General features: G+C 39.3%; 2 protein-coding genes across 2 annotated transcripts; one reads left to right on the forward strand and one right to left on the reverse strand.

Annotated features, from left to right (window-relative positions):
• Nucleotides 1-4,030: 4,030 nt before the first annotated feature.
• On the reverse strand, nucleotides 4,031-4,928 carry LOC128740276 (uncharacterized). Its single transcript, XM_053835815.1, has 2 exons — nucleotides 4,828-4,928; nucleotides 4,031-4,765 (listed from the first exon to the last, which is right to left on the reverse strand). Exons 1-2 carry the CDS (start codon nucleotides 4,849-4,851, stop codon nucleotides 4,031-4,033), a joined length of 759 nt encoding a protein of 252 aa, XP_053691790.1. The 5' UTR covers nucleotides 4,852-4,928.
• Nucleotides 4,929-9,724: 4,796 nt separating this feature from the next.
• On the forward strand, nucleotides 9,725-11,940 carry LOC128743040 (integrator complex subunit 11). The gene is made up of 3 exons (XM_053839547.1): nucleotides 9,725-10,560; nucleotides 10,621-11,483; nucleotides 11,535-11,940. Exons 1-3 carry the CDS (start codon nucleotides 9,889-9,891, stop codon nucleotides 11,842-11,844), a joined length of 1,845 nt encoding a protein of 614 aa, XP_053695522.1. The 5' UTR covers nucleotides 9,725-9,888; the 3' UTR covers nucleotides 11,845-11,940.
• Nucleotides 11,941-14,653: the final 2,713 nt, after the last annotated feature.

The following is a 14,653-nucleotide window of genomic DNA, read 5'->3' on the forward strand; positions in this document are numbered from 1 at the left end:
GAAAGATTAACTGGTTACGAAAAACGTTTATGGGAGCTTCAGTTAATGGTAAGAAACAACTATCGTCGTCATCAGCCGAGTGTTGAGTGGGAGTTAAGGATTTGATTTGGATTCGGGATAGCGCGTCAGCTACGACGTTGGATTTTCCGGGTTTATAGAACATTTGATAATCATGTTCTTCGGGAAAGGATTTTTGTTAATTTTTGGAGAAAGTGTGAACGATGAAAGTGTGGACGATGATCCGTGAAGATGTTTTGTTGGTTGCGTAATTTTCTTCTGTCCTGGAAATAAAAGTTATTGGACGTTCACCGTCGTAAAATTGTTGAGAAAGCACAGATCCTAGTGCTTTATCGCAAGTAGTAAGGAACGGTTTTCTGAAAAAGCTAGAACATCATTTGATTAGTTAAATTTGTTTTTTTTTATTTGGCTGTGGCCATCCTCTCCTCTTAAAAGTTTTGTCAAAGGCTTCTTTTACAAAACGTCTATAATATCCGGAAAGTCTGAGGAATCTTAAATCTTTTTCAAAAAAATTGGTTTTGGATATTTTGAATGCATTTGACATACATGAATAGAGTTTGGTTTAAGAACTTTCTGGAACGATAAATCCTAGAAATTCGATTTTGCTTTTCAAAAATTCTGATTTATCAGGCTAAATTTTGAATTTTCGCAGTGTTTTAAGGATAATTTTTAAAATTTCCAACTGCTCATGGAACGCTTTTCCAAAAATAATGAAATCATCAATGTGAGCATGACAATATTTTTCAATATGTTCTCGTAGTATATCACCCATTACTCTTTGAAAAATAGAAGGTGCGTTTATCCGTTTAAATGGTAATCGAATGAACTCGTATGTGCTGGAAAAAATCACTTTATCGAAACTCAAAATGATTGATTTTGAGTTAATACAATATCAAAATTCTTTTTTCTAGAAGGAATATGAATATCATTGGAATAAAAATTCATTGATACTAAGCCGCTGAATTTCGATGTTGCTGTGTATTCGTTTTGAGAAATTCATAATGCGTATTCATAATATGAATATCAGTTTCAGCGCATTGCACTGAATATTTATATTCTAGTGGATTGGGACGCAACAGATTGCAGAAGGCTTTGTGATGACAATTTCCTTTAAAGTTGAGATAATTGTTTGTGCGATTTGCGTTGAAATCAAACGTTTATGGTGAAAACAACGCTTAGTGAAAATATCAACACCTCGAGATATAACTGACATTTTTGATATTGAGTATCATTTTCAAATTCGTTGATACTGATATTTGATATTCAGTTTTAGAGATGGAATAATGATTATCTGTTCCAATAATATCGTGACTGGATATTGAAATTGATTTTCATGCTGATAAATATCAGCTACATGGAGAGCGAGTTGATATTCAATTTTATGAGTATCAACTGATAATTTTAAGCACTGAGCCGTATTTGCCATTGTTGACGGAGAATGTCATTTTTTCTAAAATTTAATTGTGACATTGGGATCTGGTGAAATCCAGATGTTAGGGCTAACGTTGTGAAATAGTTATTGTTAGCTAAAACAGTTGAGGTATCAGGGATAGGATATTTATCGCTGATAGTCTTTGGATTGACTTCTTGGTAGTTTATAACTAGTCAATACCTCTTTTTATTTGATTGATCCAGTCGGGATGGTCTTATTATGCTGTCATTTAGTAGTTTTTCAATCTGTTTATTCTTAAGTCTTAAGTCAGAAGTTGAGTGATTGAGGGTATGAATTATATGGCAAAGGAAATGTTTGAACCATGACGAATTAAAAATGTCTGTATTTTGTAGGGTCTTGAAAAAGGGTATATATTATTTAAAACATTGATAGAAGAGAAAAAACACTATTGTTCTGTTATTTTTTGTGACTGTAAAGCCGAAAAAAACTCCATACAATCATATTCTTCAACTATCCTGTAACGCTTCTCATATTCTGTTAAACTGTTTACAATTTAAACAATCTTAAAAAATAATTTGAAGATGTTTGATGCATTTGTATTGCATTTATTACTAGTTCAGTTTATAAAGTCGTACAATTTGTCGTCAGATCAAAACTTCGATTCAGTATTAATTACTGAAAAATCAATTAATTGAAATTAGCTAACTAGATTAGTCCGTCAGTAGTTCTGGTTTCTGCAATCATCTTTGTGGTGAAAGGCGATTTGTCGTCAGGACTGAGATAGTCAAGAGGTATTTTTTTAAATTTTGCTATTTTTGCTGGGTTATTCAACAGCTGTTTTTTATAATCTGGCTAGTGATCGTTGCGAATTTGTATTTTGTTTATTTCGTGAAGTGTATGTTGATGAATTTTGATATGTCAATAACTACTTCTAGTTCTCGTAAAGTATTGCAAATTTCTCACTCTTTCGAATGCGATGAATTATACAAATACGAATACTTCGCCAGAATCGTCGCGAATGTAAATTTCATCTATTTTGTCAAGTAAACTTAACTTACGCACGGTCAAGCAATTTATGCTTGTCAAAAGTTAGCACTGCGTTTTGTTACCAGTGGAACACACGATTTAATGTCGGAGGATTTTAATTCTTCTAGGTGTATGAATTTAACCAGAATGTTTGATAAAAATAATTTAAATTCACTTCACTTTGTTGTTATTAGTTACTACTTTGTTAATTGGTTATTATTTTTTATTTATTTTGATTTTCACTTGTGTTAGTTTTCTAAATAGATGTTTGATTTTTACTTACAATATAATTCTGAACATCTCGTGGGTATGCCACGGAGACTGCGGGACACGTAGACTCCGTTTCCAATCCTCTTCCAGTGGAAAATCTGGAGATCCTTTCAAGCGCGTGTTCAGAGTGTTGACGGGTCCTATTATCTTGTTGATCTCGACCAATTGCCGGGTTGCAATTGAAACCAGGTCGAGGTGGAACCAGCGTGTGACTTTCTGTCCTCCCAGTACGACCGGTAGTTTTCCTTTTCTCCAGATACGAGTTTCTAGCTGTTCTGGATACTCCGGGACCTGACTCGTACGGCTGCAGAGTGCGGTCAGACCAGATTTTGTCAAAGATGACAGATGCGGAAATCCTCTTACAGTTCCGCTATCTGGTGCAAGATGTTTTTCCAAGCGGTTGCGAAACTCTAGCGTTGCAACTCTACTTGGCGGTTTCACTGCACTTTTCACAATTTAACTTAATTTCACACAACTGGTCCCTATTCGGGCGCCAGTTAATAATAAGTCATGGTGAACTTAAGGAAAAAGGACTTACGTCCTCTTTATTCACTACCGAGTTACAAACTGATTTTTCTTAATTCTAGCACTCTTAACCTACCCTAGCTGCTACCTCTACGCGGTTATTCCTACCTCCCACGCTGCATCGATCGGTGCACTGGAATAGTGGAAAGCGGAGAGAGTGATAGCGTGGTTTCCCACGGTTTCCATATTCTACTTTTCCCACGCTGCGCTGGGATGCGATCTTGCCAGATGTGCGTGCCGGGTGTTTTACGACAGGAGTGGAAAACAACATTAAGAATTTCCACTCCTTGATGGTTTCGCTTCTATGTGGGAGGGATATTTGTTTGCTGTGTTAACTTATACACTCAAGTCGCTTTTTACGCGAAGGATACGTCCCGCGTAAATCAAAACCGCTTAAAACAGCCGCGTAAATTCGGAAATTCGCTTTAAAAACCCCGTAATTTCAAAATTCGCGTAAAAAAAACCAAAATTTTGCGTAAAACTTTATGGATTTCAACACTACACGAAAATATAGACGTTTTGAGCACAACCGCGTAAATTCCGAAAATCGCGTAAAAAACCCGCGTAAATTCCGAAATTCGCGTAAAAAAACGCGTAATTCCGAAACTTGCGTAAAAAACAACCGCGTAAGTTCCGAAATTCGCGTCATAATAGTCACGCTAAAAACAAACCGCGTAAAAAGCGACTTCAGTGTATTACAAGTAGGTACATCTTGTGAAAGTAAAATTGTCAAGGAAGACATACATTCGCAGCTGGATGGATAAGTTTTTTTTAATATCTTCAAAAGAATTTCAATATCTATTGCGCTTCGTTAGGCATATTCATATTTTTCTTTATTTCGAGTAATAATTTCATGTTTTCAGACTGCCGTTTCTCTATGGTAATTAAACGCTCCTTAAAATCTGTTTGTTCGTTATGAATAGCATCTAACTTGTTCAAAATATTACTTAAAACATTTTCTAAATCCTCACTCAACCTAATCGAGCACTCGTATTGCTTCACTTCTTTGCTACCTGTGCTACTAATGGTTTCGGTTGATGCTGCTGGTGCGCGTTCTTCTCCTGTAATCTCAATGCAGGGGCTGGCTGATTCTTCCGATTCTAATTGCTTGTCTATCTTTTCAGCACTTTCAGTACAATGGTCGTTAGTTTCACTCAACCTTTCAATGGAATATAAATCCTCATGCTTTATGTCAACCTTCTCAGTGCGCGTTTCGTTCGGAACAAACTGCTGATTTTGGTCGTCACTAATTTGCTGGGAAAACTCAATAATCTGTTTAATTTTGGCGTAAAACACACTCTGCCGATTAGGAGCTTGTGTGAAGGTCTTGTACAAAAGGTTCCATTTACTCTGGCAGTGCTGAGGTGAAACTTTGCAACCTTCTGACTGTAATTTTTGTGAGATACACTCCCACATTTCTGATTCGGAATCGAATGGGTCGGATACAGAAACGTGAAATGTAGATTCAAAGATGTCCAAAAATTTCAGAATTTCGTCGCGTGTCCATATCTTTGGTGCTAACGGTTTTGTGCGCTGAAGTATCAAAACAGAGGTGTTACATGTTGTTAAATATACAACTTACGATTTCTACCAACCTGAGAGAACGACCTAACGTTCATTCTATTAAACGATAGAAAAGTCACTATTGGTGAAGATACTTGTTAATTCAATAATACGCTGATGCTGCGATAAAATAACTTTATATAAAAGTAAACATCGTAAACATCAAATAGCTTTGAATGACCAAACAAAACATCATCATCATCGTCATCATCACTATGTGAACAAGGTTGCCATTACTGCGGATTGATTCCTGTATCCTGGCATTCTGACATTCTGAGCAATATATTCTGGAGCCTAATCTCAAGCAAGGGGTTATAAAAGCTGTGATTACAACGCACTTTAGAAAAAAGTTACTTGGTTATAGCACAGAGAACAGATTAACAGGCTCGAAGGAAGTAATCGATTTTTTGTGTGTAAAATCTGTCGGTAGCGCCCTCCAGAAATAGTTTGCCAAATGCATCAAAATATATCCATGTACCTTTATCAAAATTTCACGGGAAATTTTTCAAAGGGACTTAAGTCGCAAAATGTCAACAAACGGTTTTTTTATGCTATGTTACTATATAACATGTTATGAAAACACTTATTAGATTAGATTCACGAAAATCGACTCTTGAATAAGTTTAAACAATTTTGACAATATGACCGAACATCCCTACAGTTACATTTTTTACTTGCACCCAGAGGTGGTATAAACCGCAGCGCAGACCAAAAGACACACATTCTTAAACAACACAACACTCGCCATGCGGTGTGTGTTCGCCCACAAATTCCCTTCAGTGTCTCTTTTGCTAAACACGCTCTTTCGTGTTTTACGCGCACCAGGAAAAGGCAGTCGCAAACGCAGAGTGATAAATTTGCTGCGTGCTTTACCACACCAAGAGCCGCACTCTGCGCGGCTGGATTGTACACCCTGCGCTGGGTCAGTTGAAGTGGTGTGATTGAAAAAAACATTTTTACTGTTGCGTCGCCTGATCCGTACTAACTTAACATAGACCATATTAGTTGTTCAGTGCAGCGTGTATTTTCACTTTTAAAAGGGCAGAAAATTTGTAAATACAAAACAATTTTTTGCGTTAATTCCGCACGGAGTGTGGCAAAGGGCAGCACCAAGTGCTGTTTGGATGGTCACTCGCTGGGCGATTTTCACCGAGTGCTGTCGTTCGCTCCCACTCCGCTTTCGCTCGTACGCTGTGTGCATATTAGCTGTAGAGGTGTGTTGCCGAATCGCTCTGTACGACAAGGCATAATATTGGAACATTGGGCGCATAGTGTGAGCGAATGACAGCCCTGCTTGCACCGCTTCGGGACGAATGTATGAAACGAATTGTCATTTGACATACGCTCTTATAAAATCAGCCGAAGTAACTAAAGAAAAAATAAATGTACCACAGTCATTTCCGTCATTTTGTGTGAACTTGTGGTTTTTATTCGGATAGCTTTATTTTACTTTTTCCTCGAGTTTTTCTAACTCACAATGATACGAACAACGAACCAAAACACAACACTGTTTACGTAAAAGCCTATAAAGCAGCATAATATGCTTATGTTCAATTCGACGTTAGTAATATTCGATTGCATTGAACGATGTAAACATATTGACGATTTTGACGCATATAACATATACATAACGGTTTTCAATCTGACACAACATTTTGACGTAAGGTAACGCACCAGTTTATAGCGTGCGTTACGCCAAGTGGAGAGTAACACTTACTTACTTAATTGGCCTAACGTCTTATGACAAGGCCTGCGCAGTATAATTTCTCCATCTGTTTCGGTTCATGGCAACTGATCTCCAGTTCCGCGGGCACCCAGTGCTCGCCAGATCTCGCTCCACCTGGTCTTGCCACCTCGCTCGCTGTGCCCCTCTTCGTCTTGTTCCTACCGGATTTGATGCGAAAACCATTTTTGCAGGATAGTTGTCCGGCATTCGAGCAACATGTCCTGCCCAACGTATCCGTCCAGCTTTAACCACTTTCTGAATACTTGGTTCGCCGTAGAGACGCGCGAGCTCGTGGTTCATTCTTCGCCTCCATACACCGTTCTCTTGCACTCCGCCAAAGATGGTTCTTAGCACCCGCCGTTCGAAAACTCCGAGTGCTCGTAGGTCCTCTTCTAGCAATGTCCACGTTTCGTGCCCGTAGAGGACAACCGGTCTAATTAGCGTTTTGTACAGTGTGCACTTTGTACGGGGGCTCAGATTGTTCGACCGCAAGTGTTTGTGGAGTCCGTAGTAGGCCCGACTTCCGCTGATAATACGTCTTTTAATCTCACGGCTGGTATTGTTGTCCTCTGTTGCCAGCGAGCCAAGGTATACGAACTCGTCGACTACCTCGAACTCATCCCCGTCGATTACCACGGTGCTGCCCAAGCGAGCCCTGTCGCGCTCGGTCCCGCCCGCCAGCATATACTTCGTTTTAGACGTATTCATCTGCAATCCAATCTTCTCTGCTTCGCGTTTCAGTCTGGTGTACTGATCTTCCACCGCCTCAAATGTTCTGCCGACAGCATCCACGTCGTCAGCAAAGCAGATAAATTGACTGGATTTATTGAAAATCGTGCCCCGCATTTCGATCGCCGCTCGCCTTATAACACCTTCAAGCGCAATGTTGAATAGCAGGCAGAGTGGAGAGTAACACGCTAGCTGCCATTATGTCTTATGATCGGGTGTATGTGTTTTTTACTGAACCGAAGCGTTGTATACTTTATTTTTGCTCAAAATTCAGTTATTTTAAAAAATACTTAGAATCCTTACTACAATACCAATACAATAACAATACCATGCAAAACCATAGTAAAAAGTACCGTTAGGCAGTATCCAGTAAAATAAAAATTGCCGGATTTTTAAATAGGATTTAAAATGATGAGTAAATAGTTTCAATGTTGATTTTCTCAGTTCGATGCAAATGTTAGATAAGGCCATTTGAAAAATTTCCCGAGATTTCTTTGTGCTGGAGTTAAATAGCAGCGATGGCAGCGACATCAAGATTCAGTTTGCCCACTTACTGCTCGAAGGGTGCTCCATTGAAGGATTACTCGTAGATTACATAAAAACCTTTTACACACTTTTTGTCAATTACCTGGTAGTCTGTTCTCTGTGGTTACAGACAAGGAGTTTTCAACAGCAATGAACGCACCTTTGAAAAAGTTACTTTTGATTCGGCTGGGTGCTATCCCTATCTTAACGAACGGTTTACAGTCAGCTTAACGAAGGGCGCTATTGCAGAAAATGCGCCCGCCTGACATGTAAATTTGCTACCAACATTGTGGAGTAAAACGAATGCATTGACTTGCTGTTTCTTTTTCGCATGTGCTGAGATGTTGGCGACAAAAGCATGGCATCCATCGCAAGCCCCTGTTTTGATTGCTTTACTGATTACCTCTGATTAACAGTAATCAATCTCTTGTGATTATTATAAATTAAACATGATTACCAATCATTACTTAGGATTATCATTATTTACTTTACTGATTACAATTGATTACTACGCACTTATACACTCAAAATAATCCGCACATAACTAATGGAAAATTTCCATATGAAAATCCTTATGATTATTATGTGCCACATATAAACACAATCCGCCCAGAAGTACACATGATTTCAAAGATACATTTTAAAAACAGATGAATGATAACTGTTTGGCACATAAAGTTCATTTACTGGGCACATGGCAAAAATCTATGTGTGAAACACATAGAAACTATACATAAACGATCCGCAGCTAATGTCATTCTCGTTAGTGATGAAACCGCAAATTACTTCATAAGTGCGTAGTAATCAGAGATTACTTTTGTAATCATTTACGAATTAATTAGGTAATCAATGGTAATCAGTATATAGTAATCAATGATAATCTTATACAGTGGACCCCCGTTCGTTTGAACGATTCCTCACGCAAACTAACGGGGTTACTTTTTAATTTAAACAACTGGTAACCCGAAATATGCTGAATCCTGTGTGAACTGGGCGCCCTGCTCTTTGTTATTGTTTTGGTGGTTTGTTTTAGTTGGCAGTTGCAAGTGCGAATATTGCATTTTCCGATCGGATTTCCATCTTAATCGTTAGCAAAACGAAATGTGAAACCGATTAAACACGCTAGGCCAGTACAAACAAATCGTGTTTATGTGCATTGTCTGCATACATAAATGTTGTCATGTTGAGAATGACATTTGAACCATTTTTAATTTACACGTCGTGCAAACCAACGGGGTTCAAATTAAAAAGTGTTCAGATTAAAAACGGTCAAACGAACGGGGGTCCACGGTATAGGGTTTTTGCTACACACACATGCAAGACATCTGTTTGGCACACATTGCATATTTTCCTATTCGATGCAGCAAAAACGTGCTGCATAAAATTATCATTTTTGATCATTGCTACCGCATCTTAGCTTATTTGTTGAAAATATTTTTTTATTTAGTAAACAGATATATTACCTTGCCATATGCATGAAGCAATTTGTAATTTCTGTTTTAAATGAAGAAAATAAATCATTTAAAAAATTTTGCTCTTCCCAGCCCGTGCGTTTTATATGGAGCTGTCACTTTTGCCTGCCCAACAGATCTCCAATACATATGCACTCTGCAAACACCCTATAAGTAATCATTGGTAATCATGATTAATTTATAGTAATCGCAAGAGATTGATTACTGGTAATCAGAGGTGCAAAGTAATCATTGCTGTTGGAAACCCCTTGAAAACGGTGAAAACGCAAAAGATTACAAAAGTAATCTCTGATTACTACACACTCAAATGCCTTCCTGGAAACCCCTTGTAATGAATGTCAAGAATGAATCACCTTAATAATGGAACCAAACCAACAAAGAGCCAGCAGCGGTTGAGGGTTATATTGGTTTTTATTTGATTTGTTAGTTGTTTGTAGTTGTGTTGATAGCGCAGGTAAATAATAGTTTTGTTCCATTATCGGGAATGAGCGTGATGAGTTGTTCTTCTAGTTTGGACAGTTTAGGCAAATTGCTTACCGCTTGAGTTCAGTTCTACAGTTTCCGTTCATTAAGAAAGTGCTACAAAACGTGTTGTCCTTTGAATTGTGGTGCCACACTTGTACCACGGATTGGCCACTAGCATGCCTGACATCAAAATAACACCACTTGGTGCGGGACAAGATGTTGGCCGCAGTTGTATCTTGCTCTCTATGGGAGGCAAGAACATTATGCTCGATTGTGGTATGCATATGGGTTACAACGACGAACGTCGATTTCCGGATTTCTCGTTTATCGTTCCGGAAGGACCCATAACGAACCACATTGATTGCGTGATAATTTCTCACTTTCATCTGGATCACTGTGGAGCTCTTCCGTATATGACGGAAATGATAGGCTACACGGGGCCGATTTATATGACTCATCCAACCAAGGCCATTGCACCGATCCTTCTCGAGGACATGCGAAAAGTAGCGGTAGAACGTAAGGGTGAGAGTAATTTCTTTACGACGCAGATGATCAAGGACTGTATGAAGAAAGTTATTGCCGTCACATTGCATCAGAGTGTAATGGTGGATAATGAGCTGGAAATTAAAGCCTATTACGCAGGACACGTATTGGGAGCAGCCATGTTCTGGATCCGCGTTGGCTCACAATCTGTCGTGTATACCGGTGATTACAATATGACACCAGATCGACATCTTGGAGCTGCTTGGATCGACAAATGCAAGCCAGATTTGCTTATCTCAGAAAGCACCTATGCAACCACCATTCGAGACTCAAAGCGATGTCGTGAACGAGATTTTCTCAAAAAAGTATATCATTTTTATATAGAGAAAATAACTAAATTACCCTCATGTTATTACTAATTTCAGGTACACGAGTGTGTAGCGAAAGGTGGAAAAGTCTTGATTCCGGTATTCGCTCTAGGCCGAGCACAAGAACTTTGCATTCTGTTGGAGACATATTGGGAGCGAATGAACCTGAAATATCCGGTTTACTTTGCCGTCGGACTGACAGAAAAGGCTAACAATTACTACAAAATGTTTATCACTTGGACCAATCAGAAGATCCGAAAAACTTTTGTTCAAAGAAATATGTTTGATTTTAAACATATCAAACCGTTCGACAAGGGCTACATCGATAATCCCGGAGCAATGGTGGTTTTCGCAACACCGGGGATGTTGCACGCCGGCCTTTCACTTCAGATTTTCAAAAAATGGGCTCCAAATGAAAACAACATGGTTATCATGCCAGGATACTGTGTTCAGGGTACAGTCGGTCACAAAATCCTCGGTGGAGCAAAAAAAGTGGAATTTGAAAACCGTCAAGTGGTGGAAGTAAAAATGTCCGTCGAATACATGAGCTTTAGTGCTCATGCAGATGCAAAGGGAATCATGCAGCTGATTCAGTATTGTGAGCCTAAAAATGTAATGCTAGTGCACGGAGAAGCCGTTAAAATGGAATTTTTGCGGGATAAGATAAAAGAAGAATTTCAGATCGATTGTTTCACACCTGCAAATGGAGAGACTTGTGTGATTAACACTCCGATCAAAATTCCTGTTGAGGCTTCCCTGTCAATTCTTAAAGAAGAAGCTAAGAGATATAATACAGAGCCTCCAGATCCAAAACGACGTAGAATTATCCACGGACTACTAGTAATGAAGGATAATAAAATTTCCTTGATGAGCATTGACGAAATTTTCAATGAATGTGGAATGAATAGACACATTTTAAGGTAAGATCTCAAACCAGTGTCGAATTATAAGTTAAGACAATTTATTTGTAGATTCATCTCCAAGGTGAAAATTGATGACCCCGGTCCAACCCCACGAACAATCGAAAAACTCTACAATCTATTAAACGAACGTCTATCTGGCTGGTCCGTAGCGCTCAGTGAAAATGGATCCATAAACGTAGAATCTGTAAACATTAAGATCGAAAGTGAGGAACCGCTTTCGGGACCTCCTGGAACATCTGCGGCAGCCAGTTCATCTGCACTGATGAATAGCAGCGCTCACAAAATATGCACTGTATCCTGGATTAACCAGGATGAAGATCTTGGCAGTTACATATTGGGATTGTTGCAGAGTTTGTAGTTGACTCATTAAACTTTTGAAATATTGGCTTTTATTACCTGGCAAATATGGCTAGGATTTTTGATTAAGAAAATTTATTAGAATAAAAATGACAAAATAGAGCGGTCGTTCGAATTATATTTAACTTTTTTAAGTAGTCATATAATCTCCCTCTCCCAGGTTGGGGGCTTAACGGTTTGTTGAGGACCCTCTAGTGTGTGGAGATATTATAGAACTGATGAAATTCTCCAGTTAGACTAATTTTTTATTCAACCTATCATCAGAGTTCAATCAATTTTGATTCGTCATCAGGGTGTTACTTTCAAAGCACCTCTAACGTTCAGCAGAAAGAATTTGGGAGCTATAAAGTGCTATAAATGCAAATACAATCCAGCTTTTTACGTGCCATAATGGCGGATGGGTTCGTAATATTTGAACAGCATATTTGGCATTTCCCTATAATACATCGCACGTTTTCTTTCCGTACATTCCTTTGGTTTTACCGTGAACGCGCGGAAAGAAAACGAGCGATGTATTGGGGAACTGTCAAAAATGCTGTTCAAATATTACGAATACGTCCTCCATTATGGCTCGTAAAAAGCTAGATAGAAAGTCGAATGTTCTAACTGACAGCGAAAAGTTATCCTCAGTATACCTTTATTGCCACTTCGTAAAATATGTCCTTAATATTTTAGCGGTGCTGTTATGATTTTATAGTAGACAGTTTTCCCTTTCAAAACTGATGCCACATCATTCAGTCTCCGACTGATGGTCTCCCAGATCTTGTTACGACAGCTGTCACCAATACCACAAGGTTTTGTAGGGAATAATCAAGCGGGCTTCATGGGAGTTCGCGCCGATGCGGACCATATTTTCAACATCAGTTATTGCAGGAATATCGGGAGTACAGCGTGCTCACGCATCACATCATATTGTTTTCAAAGCAGCATACGATACAATTGATCGCGACCATGCGGCATTGCGATTTTTCTGCTACATTAGATCAGATGATGTGTTTCGTGTCGGGGTCACTCGAGAAGTGGCGAAGATTATGACAAAATGACGGCTTATCCTGCATAATCTTCAACATTCCTCTTGCGAGGGTAATCCAAAGAGCAGGCATCGAAAGGAGACGAACGATTTTTAGTATAGATAGCACACTGCTAAGCTTCGCAGACGATTTTGATAGCATAGCCAGGAACTTTGTGACGGCAGTAGCAATCTGCCCCAGACTGAAAGCGGCGTCTAGGAAGATGCGTTGGCGATGATCATGAAAAGGCGAGGATCAAAGGAAACAAACGCATGTCTCCCATGGACGGTAACCATTGAAAGCGACGAACTAGAAATGGCGTTCATGTATTTGGGATCATTGGTGAATGCAGACAACAATAGTGAGGAGATTCAGTGGCGCATTCAAGCAGGAAATTGGGCTTATTTTGCCCTTCGTACGAAGGTGACAATGTCAAAGCCCTTATTAGACCGGTAGTTCGTTGTGGACTTAAAGCTGTAACGTTACTCACGGACCGTATGGGCCCGTAAACGTATGGGCCCTAACCATGTTCGAGTGGAAGATGCCGCGGAGGATATTTGATGGAGTACAAACTGAAAGTGATTAGAAAGTATAATCAATATATATAGAATGCCAGTGTCGCTGGTGTTTCATGGATATTTTGGTGGCAAACATGTTGCTGGTTCGTGTCTTGGATACGGGAACTACATTGTCAAATTGCCCAATAGAAAATTTTCCTGCCGACGAAATACCCCAAAACGACCAAATCGGGTGATTTATCCTACGTGATTTACGGTAAAGCAGAAGGATTTTTTATTGGGTTGCCTTTTTAGTTTGACAATCAGATTCCAGTTTCGAATCGATCACTCACACATATGCGCATACAGTGTAAATACGTAATTTTCAAATGTGTGATGTTTACCACGAGCACTGCAGCGACACTGGCATTCTATATATATTGATTCAACTGATTAGAAGCGATTCGCGAGCTACAGGCACTGTTTGGAGAGATTCCTATCGAACATCTACTAGTGAACGCCGGTAGAATTCTGTCAGTCAGACACGTGGCAAACGACAGTGCGACGAAAACCGTTTCCCTCAACAACCACACCGGACCAGAAACAGAGGGTCCAGCTTGCGAGATGGCTCGACCAGATCGAAAGTGATTTGTGACTTCTGAGACGCCTGGTAATTTGACGATGAGTGCCCCAGGATCAAATCGAATGGAGACGACTGCCTGAAACAGCATGAGCCGCCCTAGGCCTATGCTCCTGACGACACCCACGATATTCATAGTTTGTGTGGTTTGTGTACGTGACTGAGTTGTTGAAAATGCGCACTTGGTATTTAGACTTCGTACTCTAGTATGGTCCGGAGCGCTCATTTTGCTACACTCAACCCCCGCTAATATAAAAACACCTCGTTCAAATTAGGCGAATTCGTTTTTAATCTGAATGCTTGGTAACTCTATTCATTTTCACATACGCGTAAGGCGGGCACCCTATGTGAACCTTTTGTTTTGTTTTGATGCAAAACAATCATTTTGTATATACAGGTTATTTTTTCATCCTCTTCAAAATTCAAGCACACAGTTTGAAAAATGCTGGCATTTAAGCCAGCGGTGAAGAAAGAATGAATCAATATCTGTAAGAAATGCAAATTTTGTTCTTGAAAATATATTCGATGTGTACAGATTGGCAAGACCAATGCAGAGAATACATTTATTTTCAGTGTCTATTTAATTTCTTGTTGCCTTTTGCCCAACTTTTTGACAGTGGGTACAATTCGTGCGTATGTGTGACAAACGTCAAAACAATCCCA

This window comes from Sabethes cyaneus, chromosome 3 (genome assembly GCF_943734655.1).
Source record: "Sabethes cyaneus chromosome 3, idSabCyanKW18_F2, whole genome shotgun sequence".
Taxonomy (NCBI): domain Eukaryota; kingdom Metazoa; phylum Arthropoda; class Insecta; order Diptera; family Culicidae; genus Sabethes; species Sabethes cyaneus.

What these genes read in the sequence shown, in the direction of transcription:
- LOC128740276 (XM_053835815.1), bottom strand. Translation starts at nt 4,851, where the DNA reads ATGAACGTTAGGTCGTTCTCTCAG. An exon ending in ACGTTAGGTCGTTCTCTCAG is followed by an intron (nt 4,766 to 4,827) that starts GTTGGTAGAAAT and finishes TTGATACTTCAG; the next exon opens with CGCACAAAACCGTTAGCACC.
- LOC128743040 (XM_053839547.1), top strand. Translation starts at nt 9,889, where the DNA reads ATGCCTGACATCAAAATAACACCACTTGGTGCGGGACAAGATGTTGGC. An exon ending in AACGAGATTTTCTCAAAAAA is followed by an intron (nt 10,561 to 10,620) that starts GTATATCATTTT and finishes TACTAATTTCAG; the next exon opens with GTACACGAGTGTGTAGCGAA. An exon ending in ATGAATAGACACATTTTAAG is followed by an intron (nt 11,484 to 11,534) that starts GTAAGATCTCAA and finishes ATTTATTTGTAG; the next exon opens with ATTCATCTCCAAGGTGAAAA.